At 44.3% G+C, this 26,648-nt stretch overlaps 1 protein-coding gene across 1 annotated transcript in view; it reads left to right on the top strand.

Annotated features, from left to right (window-relative positions):
• The first annotated feature begins 1,688 nt into the window (after positions 1-1,688).
• LOC121832864 (flavin-containing monooxygenase 5-like) overlaps positions 1,689-26,648 on the top strand; it is a 44,026-nt gene continuing 19,066 nt past the window's right edge. The window contains exons 1-2 of the mRNA XM_042286316.1: positions 1,689-1,921; positions 15,139-15,556. Of these exons, the coding sequence (XP_042142250.1) occupies positions 1,689-1,921; positions 15,139-15,556 (651 nt within the window). The remainder of the gene's footprint in view (positions 1,922-15,138; positions 15,557-26,648) is intronic.

Raw genomic sequence — 26,648 nt, 5'->3', positions numbered from 1 at the left:
GAGTGGAACATACGGTCATGTGACGCTTGAGGCCAGTTGTTTCTAACGTTACGCTCAGCCGGCCTACAAAGCTGATGCTTTAATGCATCAGGTTTGTACGTAGCACAGCTTCCATTTGGTAAGCTTGGTTTTCGGTGGTCGCTAACTTTCATTACCTCTTTTTATGGGTCTTTTCATATCTAACTCAACAAAACTTTGCCGCAAGCTCGTTTTTGGCTTGATCGTGGTTTTCTCGCTTAAATACATATGGAAAAGTAAATTCTAAACGGCACATGTGAATGCAGTTCACTGTTAGTTTATTATTGCTATACTTCCAGTTTACTATAATATATAAATATGTAACACAAGTAAAGACATAGCATTTGAGTAATCCGTATTGTGGCTTAAATACTACTTCTTATAATTACGCCTACCAGCAATTTGAATTTATGTTGCTTCGATCTGCATTCTAAATGGATAACTGGTATATAGAGGCGGAACTACAAAGAAATATACACTTTCTGCGTGTTAATATTAAAGAAAAAAGAAAAAAATACTTCCGCGCGGGCGAGATTGGAGGTATTGGTAACTTGAAGATAACTCGAGGTATTGGCAGTTTTATGTGCGGTAGCAATCTTTGCTCAATTAATCGAATAAGCATTTGGTAAAGGCAGGATTTACTCGCCGTAAAACATAACTTTTATATACAATAAAGGATATTTCTTGCATTTTTTTTTTAAATTTCCAAAGAAGGGTGAGCCACATATTGATAATTAAAGAATAAAAAAGCCTGTCTTCTTACATTCGCTTCTCTTCATCGGTTTGGTGTCGAACATATTAAATCGTCCCCACTCACATAAACTGTTTTTAGCGCGTTTTTAGGGAGTAATTAGGCCTACCTCTTAAGTCAGCAGGGCGATTACGTCAGTCGACTTTTTCCACAGGAAAGCTCTGTCAATGCGGTGGGCGTTAAAAGACAGAGCATAAGTTTTTTTGTTTTTATTTAGATGTAAATTTGGGCATATGCTTTTTATGTAGATGATAAATTTTCCTAATAAATATCTAAGCATAAATTTACCTGAGTCAAAGTCAAAAATGAGAAAGAATGTGCTATGCACTCAAAACAAACCTTTGAGGAATCACCAAAGGCAGTGATGGGTCGCTCTGGTGTTTATTTTGACAGGTTGGACACCAAATGCAAGCAATGTTTGTTACTTTGCCCCCCCCCCCCCCCGTCTTCCTGTCGCAATAAATGCCAGAATGACCCACGGTGATATTTATGAAATCATGAAATACTATTTAACGAAACTTCTTCTCCCAATAATAAAAAAGTTAATGACCGTCTTTTTTGTTCGTTTATGCATTTCAGGGTAAATCTCGTTGCGGTGACCTTATGTCACGTGACCTATATAGGAGTTTATAGTCTCCCCATTAAATGCCTAGGGAAACATCCCATCCCGTGACTTTTACACCACTCGACTTTCTCCGCTAAATATAGGAGAAAATCGATGTCGTATGATGTCGCGAGATTTTGATACCAACACAGTTTCAACGCCACATATTTCGGGGGAACTGAATTTGTGTGCAGGTGGATTTTTCAGGGGGAGCCTCTTATTTCTTTAACAACCGCGTTTCTTGTTTTTTTTAGGTGCCCTTGAGCAGTTTTTTAATCGAACGGCATCGACCGAATTAACATTCACGCAAACACCATGCGCCCAAGTGGCGATAAGGACAGCCCTCTGCGGGTTTGCATCGTGGGAGGCGGCCCGAGCGGCATCCTTTCTGCCCGCCAGATGCTGGACGAGGGCTTCCAGCCAATCGTCTACGAGATGTCTTCCAGCCTGGGCGGCCTCTGGGCCTACCGCGACCATAGTGAGGAGGGCGTGCCGTCCATCATGCGGTCTACAGTCTTCCATACCAGCAAGGAAATGAGCGCATTCAGGTATGTAGTTGAGAAGAAATTGCGTGTTTTGCATGTTTCACCTCTTAGATAACCGAGAAATGTATATAAATATTGAGAAAATTACCCGAAACCACAAATACCTTACATGTGTCATGATAACACGTTAATATACGCTGGAAATCATATTTTAGGTCCTTGTTGAAAGTCTATGCTCAAACCTAGTTCCTACTGATTGTCTCTCAAGATCAAATATTCTGATCCGGTGACGTGCAGTAGCATAGCCTCCTCTTTACTCACAAGGCCTGGCAGCTTGATGACGGAGACATAAAGTGCCCGGTCGCAGATTTGGAGCGCGGGGATCTGGTGGCACAGAGCATTTCGCGGGGAGTCCGGTATTCAGCGCACAGCTTTTGCAGCGGGGAGGACCCGAAACATGGTTTTCAAACCCGACGAGAAAAGAAGCGGTAGCCCGAGGAACGCGAGAATAACGATCGGACATTCGATTGCTCGGGACAAGTATGTTTCGGTCTCTCGCCGCAGCGGGGCGCCCGTTACATGACTCTTGTCTGTCGCTCTACCTTTTCACTTTCGGCGGCAGCGTCACGTGACGATCTGCCAGACCAAAAGCGTCGCTGCGGTCAGCTTTCCACGATTGGCCAAACCATGGGCATATGAGGCTTGTCAGATTGTCAACTTTGACGGTGTTAGTTCCGGTTGCGACGCCTCCTAGCTTCCAAGGTGTTTTTTAAACACACCACCGAACTTGTCGTCGCACCTGATGGTAAGTAGCCAGGATAACAACTGGTGACGTCACGGCGAGGCAAATCCCAGTTGTGACGTCACGGATGGAAGCCATAAGAGGGCGCCACCGAAACATATCGGCACTAATAGAGGAGGCTATGCCAGTAGTCAGGTTGGATGTATAACGCGAGAGCGCACGACACTAGAACGCCGACGGGGAGAGCGCCACGACAGGAAAGCGCCACGGCACCAAAGCGCAGGACAAGAGAGAGTTGCGACATGAGGGCGCGTGTCACTAGAGAGTGGGTCACTAGAGCGCATGTGCGCGCCCTGGGAATGTTCCATATTGGGGTCTTCAAACACATTTTTTTAACGAAACTAAAATTTTGAAACCAAATATAGTCGCATTTTGAAGGCTCCATGTCATTTAATTGGCTGAGTATGCAGATGAAGCTGGGCGGAAGTGACACAAGCGTGTTGAACGCAGTTGTCTGCAGTCACACCTTTTCAGATTCTTTCTTTTGTTCAGGTTATCTATGCTAAAACAATACACTACCGCGCAGTGGTGATCGCTGCCCTTTATAGCGATCCTTCTAAAATTTGTCGGTACTTTAGCACTCGAGACAATTCTGCTTGTCCATTTATATCCCCCCTGAATAAAACTTCGGTTCACATATCAATAGGGGTGGGAAAAAGATGTTTTAACAATAAGCTTTTTCTTATTTATTTTTTTATTTTTTAGGGCGGGGATTAAAAATGTTAGTCCTTCCCCGAGATTAAGGCTACAGGAGCCTACCTTGAGCGTAGGTGTTACATCATCATCGTGTTTGATTATGAAAACGTCGAGAAAACAGTTGAATTTGGAACGCGCTAGAAACAATCTGTTCGTTCCTATGATTAATGACCAGTTATGAAACTGCACATACATATTGTGCCGTGCAGGCTGTCGCGTAACAGATAATTCAATGTAAAACAACCCAGTTACTGCACAAGGGGAGTCGATGCTTAAACGTTCTGCCACGGGGAAGGCGCCTTATTAGGGAGTTTTAGTAGATCGTATTCACAGGCCTGCAACCGCTACGGGCGCGCGCTTTAGAGCACGCATCGGAGCGGCAGCGCGAGCTTCCGCTACAAATAGCGTGACCCGAAAACATGATCTACTAAAAGTTCCTAGTAACTGCAGCAGTTGTTCATCGTTCTCGTGACGCGTGTTCTAATGACACGCGCTTTCGTGTCGCGGCGCTCTCGTATCGTGGGCTCTGTTGGTCGAATGTCCAGTCAAATGCCTTAAAATCGATATGACGTCGTGACAGAGATTCGTAATAATTCGATTACTTGTAACATGTAGTAACCAGAAGAGTAAATCGATTAGATTTGAAAGCAAAATAATACTTGTAACCATTATTATATTTCGTAAATCTCCTCCCCCCCCCCCCCCCCCCCGCGAATTAATCGACTGTTAAACAGTTCTGCGAAAATAGATCGGACTTTATATGGACAGATTACATAGACGCTTCTTCAGTTTGGAGCTGGGACTCTGAGGACCGAATTTTACCATCAGTATGTCGGTGGAGACAGTTTTTCACGTTGATAAGCGGCGCTGACTCTCGGCCTCAGCTTTCACACAAGGTAGAGAAGGTATAGCAATAGACTGTTGCGAGCTACAAAATCAACACTGAACCTGAAATTGTTGCCATGAATTAGTCTAAAAAAAATAATATTCCTCCTCCATTGATTTCGTCCTCATGCTTGTTCTATAGAAATGTGCGAAAAGTAGAAAGTTAACTTGAACAAAACTAGAATCGAGCAGTGTTGAATAGTAGCCCAAAAGTAAAATGTTGAATGGGATACGAACACTAAAATATATCCGCAATGTTCCCAAGACAACGGGCCCGTTCAGCCGTCAAGAATCTCCAGTTCGCTCCTTCCTCTTGCGAAACATTCTGAAGACTGCGGCGCATGCAGTGAGCTCCTCGCCTTCCGACCCGCGTGTGCGCGCGGTAAGAAAAAAAGGGCGCCACGTAATAACGATGGCCTCACAAATGTCCTCCTCGGCACCCTAGTTGAGCGTCGGACTTTAAATCTTGGTGTTCTGGGTTCAATACTCCTTGAGGGAAAATCAAAATTTTGTTTATCTACTTATTGCTCTACCGCGCATGCGCAATTGCTGCGTGTTATGATTCAGAATTTTTCGGAGGAGGCCGGAAAAACATGATTTCTATCACATGAAAAGAAAGCTGCACAGAGCGGACTTGTACGCGTTACTAAAAAAGTAAGGCATTACATTTACAATTACTCAAGAATAGACTGTAATTAATTTCAGTTACAATTAACTTTCTATAAAAGTAAGTGACCGTTACCTCAAGAAGTAATCCGTTACATTCGTGGCGTTGTTTCCAGCATTGCTCTCCTGAAGTAAAGAACGAAGAGAAAAGGGTTTTGTTTATTTATTTATTTTATTTTATTTTTTTCTGGCAAGAAACAACCATGCAGGTCTGCTCTTTGGAGCCCAAATATTTAAGTATAAACAAAAAAGAAAGAAAAACACAATTGCAGGTTTCGAACACAAAGCCACATAAACACAATATTTAAAGTTTGGCAACAAGCACTTTCACTTAGTTCCCGAACACCTTAATGCCACGGTATATATGAAGTTTGGCATTTTTAATATTGATAAACAGAAGTTCTATCGTGACGGAGGAGATGGCTTACAGATGGTGTGAATGCTGAAAGTACTGCAGGTCTTAGTTTAACCAGGAGGAACATGAATGTTCGCACCACGTAAATGCGAAGCACTGTCTAATACGCTATTTACAAGTTTTCACAGACAAACTAAGTTGCGCTCTGCTCTTCTATTGGTCAATGGTATGCACGAAACATTATTAAGCAAAAAAATGTAGTCAAAATAGAAACGGCGTTGGAAATAGCGATCATAAACAATACGTATTAGTTTGTGATACACATTTTCGATGGTCAGTGCTTGTGTTCTTGATAACGAATTCAGTCCATAGAACCGAACTCGAGCCTATAGGCGTAACTAGGGCACACAATAAACGAATAACGGGGGCCGGGTGCTTGAATGGCTAAGTAATGCGGCATATATTACCCAAACTTCGCGTCGCCCCACCAACAGTAACGACACGTGAGCAGTAAACATGAATGCATTACTGAGATCCACGCCAATGTCTTTTACAACAGATGCAGGCTTGATTGTCACTCCGTCTATAATGTAATCGTAGTATACTATACTGCGACGCCTGCACGAAGTCAATACGTTTGTTTTTATAAGATTGAGTGATGAGAGATTTGCTAAACACCACTGGACAACACGCAAGACATTATGTTGCAGAACATGACAGTCAACAGAAAAGACTTTACTCTCTTAAAAATCTTGATGTCATCAGCAAACATCAGTAACTCAGCACTACCTACGCAGGCCGCTAGATCGTTGATGAAGATTAAGAACAAAAGGGGGCGAAGAATAGGTCCTTGAGGTACACCATTTGTTGAGTAGAAAAGGTAGGAATAACTGTTATGAATACGAACACTGTTTGAACGAGATGACAAGTAACTTTTGAATCAGTTACAAAGCTCTGAACAACAACCATCTAACAATAGTTTGTGTAACAACAACTCATTATTTACTTCATCAAAACCTCAGAAAACCAACCTGTCAAGATACAAACTTTTGACGGAAATAAAAACAAATTCGGGAATGCACTACCCGTTCAAAAACTTAAGAAAATCCCGACAATAATGATATGGGGCGATAATTACTTGTGACGGAGTTATCGCCTCCCACAACCGCTTTCTTCCATAGTGATGGGAAGACACCTGAACTCAGAGAGAGGCGTTTATTGTGTCCACCAGTCTTAATGATTGAACTTGTGTATATTTAGCAACAGCTGCTCTTGAAAGTCTCGTTAGACATCTTGCCTCATTTCTTCGTGAAGATCTTGACTGCAACGCTGAACACCCTTTCAACTGAGGCACTAGATGGGAGTACTCCCATATTGTTCCACCAGTGCACAAAGGGTCCGTGACACATAAAGAACCACTGACCTTAGAGAGGTTGAGAAGCGTTCTAACACCTTTTTGTGGAGCAACCAACGAGAATGTTTGTTGCTATAACACCTTCACTTATTATCACATCGCGTTAGTGGATTTTAGGGTAGACGAAGCGTCCTTTCCTGTTGTAACCATATGAAAATGGGCATATCCACTGTAACCGAGAAGGATATTGTTAATGCTTGAACATGCACTTATGCCTCGAGCTTAATGAAGAGGCACAGAACCACTTGGTGTTCTCCTCTCCCCGTCTTCGATTTCAAAACATACAATAACAATAGAAAATACTCCACAGATGAGATAAGCGAACCTGGGTCCCGCCAGTAATGGGGGCGTAGCGGCGTTTTGCGGAGTCGGCAGAGGCGAGGAAATCCGCCTGGCTTGGATGGCATTAGGGATACTCCGCGGCACCAGGTACCCTACTCCACGAGCACACACACGTTCGAAGACACGAAACGACGTCTCAGTCGGGACGTCCGACTTCTTCCCGCGCTCAACAGACCGCCGCTCGTTGTCGCCTTAAACCCCGCCTTGCTCGCTCCGCCGTCCAAGTTGTCACCGTACAGCGCAAACACTGCCGTCCTTTGGAAAATCTGTCTAAGCTAGCCACACGTGTCTCAAAATGTTCGTTCCTACCAGTCTCTCTCTCGCTCTTTTCTCGCACACAAAGGCAGCTGGCAGCGCACCTGAAGCACCTGGTCGCTTCCCGAAAACGATGGGACAATGCACAGAAAGTGGCGTCGTCCCAGCCCAAGCCGACCTTGGCGGACGCGCTCCCAGCAAGACCAGCTTGACCAGCACGATTAGAAGTTTGACTAGCCCGACTCCAGCTTAAACAGCTTGACTCTCAGCTTCGCCAAACTCACTTGCAGCTTCGCATGTCTTAGTCCCAGCTTCACCAGCTTCACTCACAGCTGGACCGGTATGTCCAGCTAAATTACCAGCTTGACGAGCCTAATTACCAGCAAGACCAGCACGATTTCGTTGCTGCTTTTATCAATAGGGTGAATTGGACAATGTTCTGCTAAATTTAGCGGGGAACTTGAATTGGTGCATAGGTCAGGGGAAGTAAATTTTCAGCTGAATATAGTGGGAACTTGACTCCGCTAAATTTAGTGAGGATCCTGAATCGGTGCAAAGGTCACATGAAGTCGATTTTCCGCTGAATTAGAGGGGAACCTGATTCCGCTAAATTTAGCAGGGAAGCGGAAGTGGTGCGTGAGTCACGCGAAGTACATTTTCTGCTAAATTTAGCGAATAACTTGATTTGGTGCATAAGTAACGTGAAGTCAATATTCCGTGAAATTTTGCGAGGAACATGATTCCGCTTAATTTATCGGGGAACCCAAACTGGTGCATAGGTCACCCCTGCCGAAAAACGCTGTGTAACTTTTCACTATCTGGATTATGTCTAGAACTCGTAAGTGGAAGTATTTTTGGAATTCTGACATTCGGGCTGGAAATAGAGCAATAATTTCAGAAAAAAAAGGAAATGCAGATAAAAATCAGATAGATTTCAAGTTCCATAATCCGGATATCGAAATTTTATACTAGGTTTTTCGGTAGAGATGTGAAGTCAACTTTCGGCTAAATTCAGCGGGAAATTTACTACATTAGAAGCGACACACGTAAGCAAAAACCTGTGATGAGTAGCTTAATAATGATATTGGATTAAAAGCCCTACGTGTTTACTCCTTCACAGTGCAAACAGACCGTTGAGAGGCTAGCACGAATAAAAACGGTTTAAATTACCATATGTACACGACGAAGTTAAGACACAGCGCAAGGATGTGTCCACCCATCAACGTTACTAGAACCCTCAGTTGGGGAACTCACCGTTAAAACCTGGGCCGCTGGCGTCCACCGAGACCGAGCTGAATACGACAACAGCGCCGCTCTTTATCATTTGTCTGTACTGTGGTCACCTTGAGCTTTTATAAAGCCTGTTTTAGGGGCAAAGCTCCCTATTGTCTAGCCTTGTCCGGCGTCCTTGCTCACATTGATTGCCATCTCATCTGTCTTCTTAAAAAAAAGAAAAAAATGTTTGCGCAGTCGACAGGATTCGAACCTGTGGGGGGAGACCCCAATGGATTTCTAGTCCATCGCCTTAACCACTCTGCCGCGACTGCGGGACGAGTAGGGGCCTCTGAGATGTGGTAGTAACTTAAGAGCTGGGGATGTCATGGATGAAACGTTGCATGTAGCCTCTCAACGTCTATATAGGAGAGGGCACTGCGGTCAAATGCGTATATAATTGCGCTAAACTTTGCATGCATTGGCTCAACGTTTATAGACAAGAGTGCGTTGCGGTCAAATGCTCAAACGCGTATATAACCACGTTCCATACCACACATTCCATACCAACGCAACCCGGAACTCAGCACTACCTATGAACAAAATAAGTATCATCAGCACCACCATTACTTCGCCCCAATGAATATCATTCACCACGTGGAGATGCGGTCGTTTTTTTTTTTTTTTCAGATCAAACAACGGAAAAAAAAACGTTTTTCTAGTAACTTTTATCGGAGTTTAGTAGAAAGTGAAGGGCGCGTAATGTTTTCTAAAATCTTTAGTTTGCAAGGTTTTGCGGCACAATTAATATTGTATTTATACAACCATGCCTCAGCGGTGATTTCAGGTTGCGCGTCCCGACCTATAGCGCATCCTAACTTCGGTAGTAAATCGTGGCGCGTTCGCTTGGGAGACTCTACCTCCGCCCCTGGATCTTTGTAGCGTATAGGTTCCTACTGTATATCTGTTTCCCGGTGTGATTTTCGTCTTACAGTTTACAGTGTAAATACATTTTATTGAACCCTGAAACACCTGCCCCCGTATGTGTTTTGGCGCCAAAATGGCTGATTAAAGCCGAAATAGAAGTCACATGCAGTTCATCGAGTGGCCACTGCGGGAGATATGGCGGCGTTGCGATCGCCATTAGCTCTGTTTTCGAGTACGGGTCGGTGCCACTTATTCAGAGCAGTCTCGGTGGCAGTTTCCCAACTGAGTGGTTCTAGTGACGTTGACACTAGTGATGGGACGAATCACCGGAGATTCGGATTCGGTTAAATTCGGAAATTTCCGAACTTCCCGCGACGAATATTCGGCAGATTCGGAGATTCGTCCGATCCGTCGCTGGTTGCAGACGGCGGCGTGAACCTCTTCGTAAACCTCGCGAATGCTGTCAGTTGAGTTTTTTTTTTAGGTACTATTACTGCATATAACCAGATTTCGTTTTGTTTACTTCAGCGTATGGTATGTACTGTACTGTCATTCTAAACCCTGGCACGCGGCCAGGCCCAGCTGAGCTGATCGGTGTGGTCTCGGTTTCTGCGCGGTTTCGTGGTGATCGGTAAAATAAAATGTAGCGAAATGCTGTGTATTATACATAATGTGGCGCAACGCGCAATAAATATATCAGCCAAGGAAATGATTCATCTCCTTCTCTAGAGGTAAGACCCGAGAGCGATGAAAAGTGTTGCTCGTCCCAACTTCGACCGCGTACCGGCACCGGTGAAGAAAAGCGTCGCACTGTCGTTTCTCCGTTCTCGGCAGCAAGTTTTGTATGCGTGAACTTTATTTGCTAAAAAAGAAACAATACAGGGGTGTCCGACGGAACTTTATTGTTCAAAACCCAACACTAACTGAGTCAGATATCATTAACGAGAAAAGTACAAATGCAGTACAGGAGACTGTAATACTACGGCGCAAGGAGTTTTAGATTGTTTCCAGTTTTCCGATAACAATACCGGAGTGGACACACGTTGAAGGTAATCGAATCGAACATGCTCACTTGTGTGGGGTGTGCTACTATGACCGTAATTATGGGCCCGAAATGTGTTTCTGCCGAACAGCACGTACGGCATCGATCTCTTGCAAGGGGGGGGGGGGGAGGGACTGCTGCGAGCTTCGGGCGAGCATGGTCGACGTCTCGGGTCTCCGGGATCCCCGGGGTACGAGAACGTACCCCGGGGATCCCGGAGTACGTAACGTAAACATCACCTCGCTCCGCCGACCCACCGCTGCACCGGCTGCACGTCCGCCGAATCCCGCCGGGCTGGGTGGCCACGCCAAGCCTGACGAAATCCACGAGGAACTTATCGCGCCTGCGTTTCGCCGCAAGGGCAGCCGCGGTGGTCACTGCCATGACCCCGCCGACAACGCCGGAGGTCTCTGGCGCCCAAGAAACTCTCGTCAAACCACCTGCCGCACAACCGACTGTCGCCGAACCGCCCGAGCGATGAAAGCATGCGCTTGCATTTCCACGTGCACCAAGCATGCCTATTTTGGTCGTAATCCGGAACCGAAGCCAATTTTACCGCGATGTTCGGTTACCGTTCTGGACAAATGTCCAAAATATTATAAACAGAGTGGAACATTTTATTTATTACTACGGTATTACATTACAACAATATTTTGTGGGCTTTGTAGAATTTAGTGAATTTAATATCACGAAAAGTTGGAACACTCATCAGCGTGATCTGGCAACCATGGCAACGCTCCGAATTTTACCGCACTTTACCGAATCTCTTGAGATTCGGCGACTCTTCCGAATCTTTCCGAATCCCGATTCGGATAAATATTCTTCCCATCACTAGTCGCCACCCATCCCCACGTGGATACAAAACGTGCAGCATAAATGGACGGATATCACCCGTTTAAATCGGGCGACGTCTTGCGCAAGCTAGCCGTTTTGGGCAATATCTAGGTAGAAACATATCGCGATATTAGTAATGAAATACATTTTATATTTATATTTCAGTAAGGCGTTACAATTTTTTGTCTGTATTTGGCATTCTCGTCCATAATTTAATTTTCAGTTGTAGAAGTGGTACCGGCGATACTATCGAGGTCAGATGTATCTTGCGACAATTTTCGAGAAGTCGCTTTCTCATTTCGGGTTCAAGAACGTCGACGTTGAAATCCTGCAGTGAGCACTCATTCATTGTTTAACAAATATAGCACAAATAATATAAATCATGTTTATATTGTGCACTAGCAGGTGGATCCACCGAATTCCAGCGAGTAGGAGGACATCTCAAAAAGCTTTTTGACGAAAATATTGCACTATCTCTGTATTTGCAAAATGTATTCTTGTATTTGTATCTTCGAATACTTTTATAAGTCACACATGTATTTTATACGTGTCGAGATACTCCTTTCTAGGAATATATGTCAGCATTTCTATTTTGCCTTCTTTGCCTTGTTTTCGAGTATGTTTATTTCCAAATAATTTTTAGTGTATTCCTGCCCGACCCTGCCGCCTAGTCCTACACTCCGTTGCACCTGACGGCAGGCCGCAGTGGACGTTACAAGCGATCCCAGGCAACCCAGCTGTGCAAATGTAGCAGGTAATTACGGCTTCCGCGCGTCACGGCCAACGAGGTAGAGGCAGTGTTGTACACGTTCCTCAAAAAGAGGAACGGAAGCACATCCCTCGTTGCTTTTGACTTTTTGGAACACGTTCCCGTTACAAGTTCCATCTAGGAACACGTTCCCGTTACAAGTTCCATCTAGGAACTCGTTCCCCTCACAGTTAAAAACATGGAACGTATCGTTACATATACGTTACTATTGGATTTTGCTGATTACCATATTTCGTTAGATTAAGCTAAGTTTTCTTTTTTTTTATCTATCCCATCAAATTGGGAACATACGATTTTGAATGCCGTGATAGAAAGGCACTAGGACAGGAAAAAAAGCGGAAGCAAGGTTTCATCTGTTGGTATACTCATTTCAAAAGGTCTCAGAGTTTTGCCATATTTATGTTTGTGGTGGGCGATCCAGACGAGCCAAATATATTGTTACCCCACATTGCACGAGTGTTTTACAACACCCTCACAAGTTTCAATCTAACAAAGTCCCTTGTTAGATTGAAACTAAACAGCAGTTGCTTCTCGATGTTGCTCTACGCAAGACGAGCAAGTTAAGAAGAAGGACGGGCTTTTGGAAGGTTAGTCTTAAAAACTTCAGGTCTTTCTTGTTGAATGGTTGGATTCGTTGTTCAGTTTGAAGGTGGGGGACAAGAGGAGAAGATATCAAGATTAGTGTTTGTGTTTATTCTGAGTCACGAATGTTTGAGATACAAGGTTGCGTTCGATGTTCAGTTTGAAGGTGGGGGACAAGAGGAGAAGATATCAAGATTAGTGTTTGTGTTTATTCTGAGTCACGAATGTTTGAGATACAAGGTTGCGTTCGATGTATGGTAACCTGTACTTTTGTTGTAACTGGAGGTCTCTTCGTGGAGGTTCAGTGATGGCCGTAGTCGGCCTTAGATTTCTGGGTGTATGAGGATTCGTGTAAGCATAGAAAGTAGTTGACTTTAAGACATTCCTTTTTCCCTCTTTTCAATCGGCTAAATATTTTGACTCCTGTACCGCATTCTCGGGCACTGAGAATCGATGCCCGAGACTGCGGGCATAGAGAATCAATCCCCACTAGCTCTCCTGTACCCGAATGTTACCACGCGAGGACGCCACAAAATAAACCGTAAGTAACAAAAAGTTCACGAGATCACGCTCTTCGTAAATATATATTGCTTTTATGCTTTTTTTTTTTTTTTTTTTAGAATTCCTTTCTTGGAAATAAAAATATGAATTTTTCCACTGGACGAATAAAAAACAACGCTGTTTCTTCTTCCGTCGCTGTAATAATGTAACGAGTTCGCGTTCCTGTTCCTTCGATGCAAAATGGAACGGCGGTGTTTCTTCGTTCCTCCTTAAAAAAAAAAAAAAAACGCGTTCCAGGAACGTTGTTTCGTACAACACTGGGGAGAGGTGCTCAGAGTTATAATCTGGTAGCTGAATGTTACCCCTGATTGACCGCCGCCATGCTGCACATTTTTGACCACTAGACACGTGTCCTTATAGTTTTACTTGCAGAAATTACCGCGCAAAAACAATTGCTTATTGATTGTTAATAACAGTACCGACCAGATAAGTTTTATTTCTTTCGCTTTAAATCCAAAATGCGCTTTTACGACGAAAACTCGGGCAGCTTCGCAATGCCTCCGCTAGATACCGTCAGCGCGGTTCTGCATTCTGGGTTTTTATCGGAGCTAGACACTGATTTCAGGGGCTAACAGTATTAAAAAATAGTTTATTATGTTTTTTTTTTTACAACGATCGCAATAATAATTTCGGCTCAGTTTTGCGTGAAGGCCTCAGAACTTTGTACGGTCATGTGTCCAGTGGTCAAAATTGTACGACATGGCGGCAGTCAAGCGGTGGTCACTTTTACCTGGTGAAGGGGATATCGCCCTAATCCCCTCTACCTCGTCGGTCACGGCGCTTCCTCTCGAAGCTCACGGGAAACTCACAAGGCCTTCGATTGGCTCTAAAGGTTCGTAGCATCCGCTGCGGCCAGAGGTAAGCCGAAACGAAGTATAGCTCCTCGACGCTTCGGAGAGCGACGGATTACTGAAAGAGGCCGGTTCACTTATCGCCGCTATTTGTCCACTGACAATATTTTTCTCATGTTAGGAACCTAAGAAGAGAGAGTAGGTTTATGGTGCACAGAGATGGGCGCCGTTGACGCAAGTCTTTTTAATTCAAAATGGCGACGTACCTGGTTACGTGTTTTTGTTGACTGCATCTAGGAAGCTGGACCCATGAGTAGCTCCTTCATTCAAGGCACACGCGTTCCCTGAACGTGCATGTTTCATGTGTAAAACATACCAGAAATATTGTTCCACATAAGCCTAATGTGGTATACCTATCACGTTCGCTCCCGCGTTGCGCCATCAAAATCCGTGCGATGTGTCGCGCCTGGAAGGAATTTTAGAAAATTGTACTGATTTCTTAGTTTTGCATGCTGTTTGCAGTGGTTGTTGAGAATAAACTTTTTTTCTCGTGTACTTTGCCGTTTTTCTTTTCTACACTTTGTGTACCTGCGTGGATGCGTCTCTGATGTGCCGTGCTTAAAATGCCTCTATGGCATTCGCAATCTAATCAGCAGTGGATAATTCTAATAGGTTGGCAATTACACGCTCTAAGTTCGTGTGCGTGTTAGCACTCGCTTTACGTCCAACGATTTGTTTGATATAGCAGGAACGAGACAAGCGTTACAGGAGAGAGCCGCACGCTTTCCCTCCTATGTATATGCTTATGCCGCAGAGACACGAAAGAAGAATGATCAACCCAAACTTGTGGATTGAGAGGACGACTAGTTTGTAATTTTGATATCCTAATCCAACAATGCAAAATGCGCAAAAGAATATTCCTCAAAACGGCAAATTCATAAATATGAAGTAATCGAAAAATTAACGGTCACTTTTTAAAGTAACGCTCACTTATTTTCTTCTCAAATAATCGAACAAGCTAAATTAATGCTGTCAAAACGAAAATTGTTATGATCGTATTTGATTACTTTTTCAGTAAAGTGTACAAGACTGCCCATAACGCATTGCACAATAACACGCTAAAGCTGCTGCTTTACGTTTTCCATAGCGATTTCCCGCCTCCTAAAGAAACTCCCAACTATATGCAACACACCAAGATGCTGGAGTACATCAGGAGCTACGCGGACCATTTTGGTATCACGAGTAAAATACACCTTCGTCACGAAGTCCTCCGGGTGACACAAGCCGAAGACTACGAGTACACCGGTCGCTGGGACGTCGTCGTCAAGGATCTCAACGGCAACGTCGAGCGCCGAGAGACCTTCGACGCAGTGGTGGTGGCCTCGGGGCACAACGGGTTTCCCAACCTACCCACGTTCAAGGGCATGGAGAAATTCAAGGGCAAGCTCGTGCACACCCACAGCCTCAAGGACGCAGAACAGTTCAAGGAGAGGAGGGTCGCCATCGTGGGCATCGGCAGCTCGGGCCTCGACGCTGCCGTCGACGCCTCCCATGTGGCTGCAGAGGTGAGTCTGACATCCTTACCGCCTACTTCTACACACATGCAGAAGCCAGCCCGCAGACCCGAGCACGCAGATTTATAACTAAAGTTCGGCCTTTTTTGGATTAATTTTCCTTCGGGTTCAGAAGAGTTTTAGGGGCGAAGCTCCTTAGAGTCTAGCCTTGTTCGTCCGGCGTCCGTGCTCACATCGATTGCCATCCCATCTGTCTTCACACCAAGACAGTATCAGGCGTAGAAAAAAAAATTGTGAGCAGCAGCAGAAGCTTTATTTGACGTTTCGAGCATAGTCTGCTCGAAACGTCGAATAAAGCCTCTCCTGCTGCTCACATTTTTTTCTACGATCTTCTACACAAGTTTAATCTGTCCTACCTTGAATATTTCGTTTACCACATTATAGAACATTGGAGATGAAGGTCGCTGCCAATCTTATCTCTGATTTCTATGTAGTCTGGCTTTCGGCTAATTCTCGGGGTTAATCGCAAATGGGGTGTTTATTTTAATATTTACCGATTTGTTTAAAACAAAAAAGCCATAAGTGTAGCACTTATGCGGTTTGTGAAGGTATTTATACGGCCAGGGGGACATAGTATATGGGGTCAATCGCCCCCGATCAGTCGGTTTATTAAGTAACGTTTGTTAATTAACTTTTTTATTCGTAAAAATCAGGCTTGTGCCAATCTCAAATACTCTACTCAAGATACTGCAGTTCAAATATTTTTTCAAGTATCTTTTTTATCTTGCAAATATTTGTGATGGGGAGTATTTAATACAGTATTGTAATTACATTTCGGAGTCTCCTGTACTCGTAATCTCAAATACATTTTTGACATTCCACCATTTTCTGAGTTTTTTGGTTGAAGTAGCGTGGGCGTGGTACGAGTCAACTTTAACATTCTTTCGCGCAACCCAGTCCTGCTGCTAGCTCCGATAAGCTCCAATGACTCAATTGAGCTCGTGAAAAAATCTTTTTTTGTGCCGACCGTGATTGATATTTCACCCTAAATTTCGTAAAATAAAAATGCCCCCCTCGCCTTTCAAAAGACGGCTTTTTTCCACTAGAGTTTTCCCAAAAGCTCCTCAAGCGATAGGGGTAGTTTTACGGAAGCATACTTGGGTAATAATTCAATTACAGCAATTGAATCACTGTAATTTAATTACTTTTCTCGTAATTTGTAGTCATTACTAATGACTTTCGGCTAAAAGGAATTGTAATTGTGATTTAGTTACTTTCTAGTGTTACTGCGAAATTTTAGGCACAATTACAATTACTTTTACAAGACTTTGTTGAGCCGATGGAACCTCTCTGAAAGCCTCAGCGCTCGCACAAGCGGCCTAGCGCTCGGTGACACACTCGCACACATAGACACGCATGCACATGCATGCAAAACAAAGACAGTGTTGCGTTAGTTGCTGTTTTGTTGCTTACACTGCGGGCTGAGAGACAATCCTCCTTGGAGTCTCCCTCAACGGCGCCGTATGGAGCCGTCTGCGGAGCGTGCAAAAACAATAGCTTAAGCATGCCAAAATATTGAAAAGAAAAAAAAATTAAGCTCCAGCTTCCAGCCGAACTTAGAAGTTTTATTTGTCTACGTTTTTTGTTTTTTTTTTCTGCCAGTTTTATACGTTTTTCTTTCAGTACTGTCGCATATTTATATATTTGTATTATTTTAAAGTTAATTTCCAGTTGGTGTTACTCCGGATATTTCTTGCATAAGCATTTTGGAGAGTGACTTCACCCCTGTGAATATGGTCAGCAGTGACTCGGAAGCCTGGATTCAGTTCTTATAGATTTCTGAGCCATTATAATTTCAACTCGATGTAAATAATTTATAATACCATGTTATTTATATTTAAAATCAGTCGTATTAGCGCGTTTGGATTAATACTTGTAAAATGTTTATATATGACCAATTGTCGCATTTTTATTTGCCGAGCTAACAAAAGTCTGTCAAACCGAGTTTTTTGTTAGCCGTCTGGCGTCTTCCAGCATAGGAACAAATTTATTATTATTTATTAAAAATATAAAAAGTAGTACTCCACTACCCAAAATTGTGAATTTCTATCGTGAATTTAACAAAATTCATAAAAAGAAAGTACAATACGTGATATTTATGCAGGGATGCTTTAGCCTCCTCAACCATTGGGGCAAGGAATGAACAAATACGTTGCATTCTATACAACTCGTTTAAAGTTATATGGCCCAAGTCGGGTCGCTTTCAGAAGCAAGTAATGGTAAAGTAATTTCATTACTTTTTAAAAGTAATCTGTAATGGTAATTAATAACTTTCCACGTAGTAGTAATTCTAGTTGTAGTTAAACTACCTTTGAAGCAAGGTAATTGTAATTAAGTTACATTTTGGAAGTAATTTACCCATGTATGTACGGAAGTAGAGATTGCCACACTGAGGCGCCATACAGAACGGGAAACGACTCACGACAACAATGCAGACTTTAGTGTCAAGAAAATAACAAATAGAAAAAAATAAGAAGTGGACACAAAAAGAAAATACTTTTTTTTTGCTTGTTGTATATTTGACCTTGCTATGGCAAAACGTCCAGGTTTCTTTTGTTTCTTTTTTGCTTTGTCGTCAGTCCGGCACTTATTGCTCTCGTGAACACTGTCTGTTAGCGAACATTGATAAGCAGCGAAGAGGACAGGAAACTAACTACGAGCAGGGTGACCTCTAAAAATGCCAACAAAGCCTTCCCCAACGTTTAGTGATTTTCTGAACGCAACCTACTTGAAGGATTTCTGCGCCGAGTGCCGTGTCTATCATGTGGGCTTTCTTTGTTTTCCCTGCATCATTTCCGTTCTGTATGCCAAGTTCGTTTATAGTAAACTCCTTATATAGGGAAAAAATGGATTGTAGTTAAACGATGCCTCTAAGGTTCGCAAACAAAACATGATATTCAGCGATGCCACTATTCGCAACATTCAGCGATGGTGGAACGCGGTGTGAGAATCGCCCTCCCTAGCTCCTGGATGATCGGCTTCATAAGAGAGGTGCTTGACTGCACCTTACTGGGGGGAAAGAACAAAGTAAGGCTCTAATACGCTCGTATCACCAAAACTACAATTAATTAGGCGTCGCAGACCCCGCCTCTTAGTGCTGTTCTACGACGGTCATCCAGATGGCAGCCATTTTGAAAGGCACCAGCGCACCCCTTATAGACCTCTCCAGCGGCAGTCTCGAACGAAGCGATTTACAGCGCGCGTCCCTGGTTTTGAGAGTGTACGGCAGAGTTGCCCGACTGCGCTGGGCTGTGGGTTTTCTCGTCAGTAGGCTGAGGCAGCCTGCATAAGCACAATTCCGGACGCTGGTGGAGGCAAAATTGCCTCGTTTTATTTTTTGTTTTGTGCTTTATGGTAAAGAGAATTTCTCGCCCTTTTTAGAAAGGATTGTCCAAAGTTTGGGAACAAAAACAAAAAAATTAAAGCTATTTTTGGCGAGTCCGTGCGCGACAGAACAAATTCAACTGAAACATCTGTTTGATTTTATGTTGATATTTTTTAACGGCACCATGCATTCAGCCGTTTCAATCTACAAAGGTCTTAACTGCCCAAAATATTTCACCCCACCACAGGATAGCCGACCAGCATGAGTATTCCCCGCGCTTACAACATGAAATTCAACGAGTCTCATCGATCGAACAACATATATTGTACGTACCCCACGGTACCGCGTTATCCGAATAGGATTTGAGAAAGGAAGATACATTGTCGACGATAGTCACTTCACGACGATCGGACGGAATCCGGCTCGTCTTGGGGTGCATTTTGAAGAGTGATGTCATTTTACACAGCACTAAAGCAAATTATCAAGCGCGTCTATTCAGTCCCCAGACCCCGGACCCTATCAGCTACTTCTCGCCAAGACCGGGAACATAGCCGGGAAGGTTTTTCAGAGATTATCTCAACGCAAATAATCCTCGAAGAACGTCGAACGGCCCACGTCGCGGGCTGCTTAACGTTCGATCTCTTCGTTCGTTTCCTGCGAAAGTCGAGCAGGCTACGAGCCCTGGTAGTCCCTGGTTCTCACGGTGGAAGATAACACAAAACACGCAAGCATCCTGAAGAGGTAAAGAAAGTAAAAGCTTCCAAGGAAATCCGGCGAACTTCGAATGCACAATTCAGGTGGGGAGCCGCGCTGACAGGGTTTCCACAGCTCAGGCGGGTGGCAGAAAGTTTTGGCTGATAGGGGTCGCTCGAGTCGCAAAATGGCGGCGGCTAGAGAGCTCCATTTGCAAAAGTCTATAGGTCGTTAAAAGGATGCTGAACCCAAACTCGGATTTCACAAAACAAGCTTGCATAAGTGTTCAACAGGGCGCCATAAACCACAAAACATCACTCATATAGACATATCTCGAGCAGATGGCCGTATTTCTGGAAAACAAAGGAGCGAATGAGCGAGAATGCTTACGTCATCTTATCGCAGAAGAGTTGAGAAGGAGGAGGAATGGCCTCGCTCCCTTTCCTCTCCGCGCCCTCGCGGAGTCAAAGCGAAAAGAGGAGGAAATGACAATCGCGAGGTTAGGCGTCTTTGCGGCCATGTGCGAGCGCACTCTTCTTTTACAAAAATACGACGATCCGTTGGAGTTACCGCTTTATGAGTTGCGTTTTTGGATTTGTAGCGTCCCACCTATCGACTCTGCGTTGTTTTCTGAAATTCGATAAAGTGGCGAATAGCTAAAGCGACCTCTTTTTTGTTTGTTGGTCCCAGAAATATTTTGTAACATGTATCAGTGATTTTCTGCTCCTTATGGTTGGACTCTATAAAAAAACCTACGATATTTTTTTGCCGTTGTGTGTTTGCGTGTTAATAAACCATTTAGTAAACCAAATTTGCGCAACTGCATAAATGTGTACGTCACTGACGTTGCTACAAATTACGGAATTCGGAAGTATCTTCAAAAGTAATTGAATTACATTTTTAATTAATTGTACTCTACTCAAGGTACTTTACAGTGAAAGGAACTCGAGTAGTATTTTAAATACTTTACGAAGCCGATATTTAGTAGCTTAATTTAAATACTTTTATCGAGTATTGTGCCCAACACTGTAAAATATACAGATGGTCTCAATTAGAAACCTGCTACGCGTCCTCCAAAACCTCCAAGCCAATATTTTTAGACATACTTTGAGCGCGTGGGAAGCGTAGTAGTGCGCTAAATGTACCAGTCGTAGATGAACACAGAGCAGATTGGCACAGATTACTTGAAACACGAAATAATAAAACACGCAGGGTGTGTTCGTCTTAATGTATTTTATTCTTTCGTTGTTCCAAGTACCAGTCGCGCAACAGGTACGAAGCTGTGGCTATGATAAGAGACGGAAAAACCGCGCGGGCCCCTTATCGCACCGTTAGCCATGCCCGTGCTGCACCAGCGGCAGCTTTAGTGCGCTAATGCGCTTTTTAAGCGCTCAAATTTTTTCTGAATATTGCTGATTTAAGGATTTAGTGGTTTTGATGATGTTCAGCAAGTTCCTAATTGAAACCATATGTCTAGTTTTGAATTAAACTGTCAATTAACAAATTTTACTTAATTGGCCGGTTGATCGTTACGATCAGCCCCTGTACTATGTGCCACTCGCCGTTTAACTCGCGTGCACAAACTGCATTAATGTAGATTTGATGGTATTTTTAAACAAATCTATACAACGTGTAAAAAAAAAAAAAAAAAACTATCGCATTCCAAGCAACATGCGCAAGGTAAGAATGGCGAGTTGATTATCTGATTTCATTGTGCACCTCGTTCTGGATGCCTCTTGAAATACCTGTAAAACACTTGGAGACACTTCCGGTTTCGAAGTGCTATATATTTTTTAGCCAGAAGTACGGGCACAGAGGAGTCTGATTTTTGCTAAACACTGTAACTCACAACCGTCTAATGTTCTAATTACGCTAAATGTTAGAGACGTTAGCCTAAAAGCTAAATAAACGCTACCCTGTGTTTGTGGCCCCATATTTGCAAAGGTAGGCTAGCACGGATATTCGAGCGCGGAATTTGAAACAAATGGGATTTCTAGAATACTATGATTTGTTTTTCAAATTCATAGTATTCAAATTTGGAATATTTCGGCCCATCGGCTATTTAGAATGATTCGGCTGCTAGAGAAACCAAATTTCTTGTTTATTCAAGTACTCTGTTCCTATAGTGAGATTATTCAAGCAGGTCCCCGCTAGGTCTAAATTATACTAGCATCAAAAAATCTTGACTGTCTAACCATTCTGATTAGAAAAAAAAAACATTTCTTCCTTATATTCTTTAGACGAAGTTATCGCACTCGAACTCCTCCAACGCGCTTGAAAAAAAAAAAACCTCAAACCACGTACATTACGATTTTGAATTCATGTATCTTGATTCACTTACCACAAGGTCTTATTACTACAAGCCTATTGGTGACTTTATATTATGACTATACGTTTCGAAAGTGCGCATCACAAAGACAACTCAATTCGCGCGTCGTCAGCAAAGCCGTCGTTTTCCGCGACATTGAAGGAGGTGCCGCGGTCGGATGTCAAGACGTGCGGCCGATTCAAACTCTTCAGCCATGTCTGCCCCAGGGGCGGATCCTGAGGACCCTCTGAGGGAGGGGGGGGGCAGGACTAATATTAAAAGGGAGGGGGAAAGAGAGGGAACACTGGCTGCACACCTCATAGCGTGTTGGATCTTTGTTTAAACGCACGTATAAATAGTAGAGAGAGGTCTTTCCTGCCCAGAGACACTAAGAGTCGCAAATCATGACATCATTGCGATATCTCCTCTTGGAAAGGAGAAAGGGAAGATAACGAAAATTTGATTTATCTTTGTGCCCACTTCGCATGACTTAAGACTATGGTTTAGTGTGTTCGGTGAAACCCGATAAACCACCAAAATTAACCTCCAAGTCAGTTTTCTCAAAATGGGTCCACTGGCCTGCCCATAACAGCATGCTGCGGACGCTGTGTATTGATTATATCGACGCGTGGGTGATCGAACACCTTCAGCTGCGTCTCAAGTTTGTCTTTGTCAAGTTGTCCGTAACGCCATTTCTATTCGTGCTAGTCTGTGGTATTTTAGGTTAACACACAATTTCTGCTGCTGCTGCGAGGCTCGCCAGTGTTTACATTGGGGAAGAGCCGTGTATAGAGAGAGTTTGGTCAATGGGAGGCGCGGTCAGAGCCAGGGCGTGCACCAGACTCGGAAAGAGGGCTCGGTGTGCTCTCTCGGCCAACCGGAAGCCGAAAAGAATCCCCTAGCGGTGGTAGCGAGAAACAGTTCTGATCAAAGGTATATGTTCGTATATGATTTTAGTAAGCCCGTAAGAGTGAAGTGCAGTAGTTCTTTGTGGTTGAAAATAGGGTGCACGTGATGTTTCGATCATGATCATGCAGAAAGATGTAAGAAACGAACGGGCCGCTCAACTCTGTTTTGATCGGACAGGCTGTGACCGCTCCGACGGCAGATTCCCGGCCCTCGGCGCTGGGCGTCAGGATTATGTCGCTCGTTCCGCTAGTCGCACTCTTCCACCATCAGGTGGAAGAGTGCGGGAGGAAGAAGAAGCCAACTGGGCGTAAGACGTGTCTTTTCGATCGTCCGAAAGCCAGCCGGACCAGTGGCACAGACCATGTCTTCGATCGACATGGTGCTCAGGCTGCTCAGTTACAAGCTGGACCGCAAGCTGAAAGACTCCAAGGCCCGCTTTCGTAAAGACCGCCGCTCAGCCAACACTGGCGCCAACCCCTGGAGCCCGCCCGCGGGAGTGATGAATTCCCTGCGTCGCCGGTAATTCGGCTGGCTACTATGCAAGTCGGACACGCGAGGAGCCCACTCCAGGTGCTTGAGACCGGCCTGCTAGAAGTAAGTAGCCAACGGCAGCACCGCGAAGACCACAACCGCGAAGAATGCTGTTAGGCCTAACACACATTTCCTAATAATCAGAACTTTCATCTTGTATATTACATCATCACATAATCCTCTTCACTAGACGCGGCACCGCGGGCCTCCTTGGTACGGGCTGTTGCCTTTCTGCGGTGCCGCGGCTCTCCTGAGCAAATAAAGATGATTATATCATTTTGGATGACCGTGATTAAAACATCACGTGTACCATATTTTCTGTCACCGAGGGTTACTCCGATGCACTAATCAGGTTTGTTTCTCGCGACCACCGCCAGGGTATTATTTCCGGCTTCTGGTTGGTCGCATTCGAATTTGTGAAGACGCCTTGGAACACGCCCAGCCCGCTTTCGGCCAATGGCGCCTCTTCATTTGTCTTCTATACTTCACAACGAATGGCCAAACTCTCTACATATACGGCTCTGCATTGGGGCTCGGTGCCCGGTTCAATGACAGACAAAAGGTGGCGGGAACAAAGGGGTTTGCCGCGGTCAAGACTTCGCAGGATTAGACCCTTTTTCAAAAGTGGGCGCCATCTAGCAGCAGCTGCGCCGATTATACGAGCCCGCCATTGTCGGGACGCGTCCTCTGAGTGTGAATTGGACGCTAGGGGTGCGTCAGCACTCGGCGTGAACACGGCTTGTCTTGTATCGAAAACTAGTGCTGAGTCAGCGTTTGGCGAGGATTCGGATCATATCACATACATATTTGCCCCCAAAAGGGCGACTACCAATCTGGTTTGATAGATTTTTAAAAAGGGTCGATTTAGAACGACCCGTGGGGTGATGGAGGGAATTCATGACGGAGCTCGAGCTCCGTTCGTCTTTTATGCCTCCATGGCGTCATTGCACGCTTATAATTTTTACTTAGTTTTTTTTATAAATATTACTTCAGATTACTACACAGCCGCTATTCGTTCAATGTATCCACGAGCCCCCGAATCCGGGTGAAGCTTTTAAAGTGACCCCGTAAATCGGCTTGATCACGTATTGAAGAAAATACGCGACATGTGAAAACAAAGGCAGTATGGATTACTTCTTTTTCAGATGGGGCTTATTTTCTTCGGTGCCTGGTGTTACACTTACGCTCTGTGTGATAAGTGAGTCATCTATAACATACCGCTAACATATGGGTGCTGCTACATCGGACATACCGGTCGATGTATTAACGACAATGCTTGCGAACATGCAGTAACACTTAGGAACCTCCCGAGGAGCAGGAAATTTAGCTGCCCATTGTCGGACATGCGTGTGTAAAGCAGAGCTCGACCATGTTCAGGGTGCCTTCGTCGCCAACTGTTACATCGCAGCCTAAGTAACGCCGGGTTGGAGACACAATCCAAAGAACACTTTATGAAAGGAACATAATGGCTTTTTACAGATGGCTGCTCGAGCAAACACCGCGAGATCCCGCCCGAGTTTGTTGATGATGATTATATGGCCTCGCGGAAATATACAGCACGCAGGGTGACTAAGTTAAAGTTCCTTTCTGTCTGTTCTTCTACAATGCGACAAATTGGTGCTGTTGGCAATGAAGCTAGAAAGGCCACCGACTTTTCTACCGGCTCAAGGTGAACAGACAATTCCATGGGTAGAATGGTACCCACTCTTGGGTACCATTCATGGTGGCGAGCGGAGCGACTACTTGCCCAAACGGCAGGAAGAAGGCAATACTTCTCAACTGCCTTGGAATGGAGGGTCAGCAAGTATTCTGTTCTCTAGCTGCTACCGCATAAGACCCTCAACCATCGACTTCTGCGGACAGTGCTTCCACTACTCAGGTATTCGGAGACACAGTACGTACTCTGAGCAAATTCTTCACGCCATTCGTCATCAAGACTGTCGAACGCTATCGTTTCCGTCAAAGGGAACAACTACCGGGAGAAACGGTCGAAGAGTATGTCGCAACATTACGGAGCCTTGCCAAGACATGCAAGTTGGAGAACTCGGGGATGATTTAATATATGGCCAGCTAGCAGGGAAAGCCAGCAGCAAGAATGTGCGAAAGGGGCTTTTGCTTGAACAAGAATTAACACTGGACACAGCACTCGCCATTGCTAGACAAGTGGAACAAGCTCTGCGCGAGTCTAAACTATTCAATGAAAATAAGAAAATCTCAAGCACTTCAGATGTTGCAGCTCTTACAAGAACTACTGCGAATTCTCCAAAACAAGTTCAGAAGTGCTACAGATGCGCATCTTCGGCTCACTTAGCTGACAATACTTCATGCCCAGTGTAAACATAGATATGCGAGAAATGCGGTACGCGCGGTCATTTCGCGCCAGTATGCAGAAAATCAACCACAGCGAAGACCATGTCTTCCATGAAAGCCAATGAACATTAAGGGACTTCCAAACGCCTTGTACTGCGAGGCGGTCATCACTGGCGTCCCGGCCAAGTTGCAAGTGGACACAGGATTGCCACCTTCTATGATATTTTCGGCGATATACACTACACACCCGGAACTTAAGAATTATTCCAATGGGTTGATCCAGGTAGAAGGCATGTTCAAGACAGAAGTACCGTTTGGTGCAAAACAAACCGCCTGCACATTTCATGTCATATGAGGCAAACCATTAGCTGATTAACGCATCCTTCGAGGCATGCAGATAACGGTAGAATTCGAAAAACATCCGTCCCACCAACTGTCCACAGGAAATTTAAAAAATCCTCAGCAGTATAAAAAGACGTTTCCACAACTCTCTTCAGATGATTTGGAACTCGTGAAGATTTTTGTCCACGGCTTCAAGACACGGACCACTGTTCAGCCGCTGCAACAAAAACTTCGTCGTCTTCCACTGACAGCAGGAGACAAGGTATCTCATGAATTACTAAAGTTAGAGGTAACAAGCGTGATCGAGAACATCGACGCCTCGGAATGGGCTTCTCCAATCATTGTGGCCGGGAAGAAAACGGGTAAATTTGACTCTGCTTGGACATACGAAAACCAAATCAGGCAATTGTCATTGACAGTCATCCATTTCCTCATCAACTAAATTTTTTCATCAACTGACTGGGATGACAGTATTATCCAAGCTTGGCCTCTCATCGGCTTATCATAAAATGGAATTGGCCAGGGAGAGCAGAGATCTATCGGCGTTATAACCAACGATGAACTTTTTCGATAGAACAGAGTTTGCTTCGGCCTAGCTTTGGCAGCAGCAGCTTTTCAGAAGAGGCTGTCGAAAGTGCTGAAGAGATGCCGTGGCACCGTCAACT

The sequence above is a fragment of the Ixodes scapularis genome, unplaced genomic scaffold (genome assembly GCF_016920785.2).
Source record: "Ixodes scapularis isolate PalLabHiFi unplaced genomic scaffold, ASM1692078v2 PGA_scaffold7__128_contigs__length_106722199, whole genome shotgun sequence".
Taxonomy (NCBI): Eukaryota; Metazoa; Arthropoda; class Arachnida; order Ixodida; family Ixodidae; genus Ixodes; species Ixodes scapularis.
This window is presented reverse-complemented; position numbering and strand designations above follow the sequence as displayed.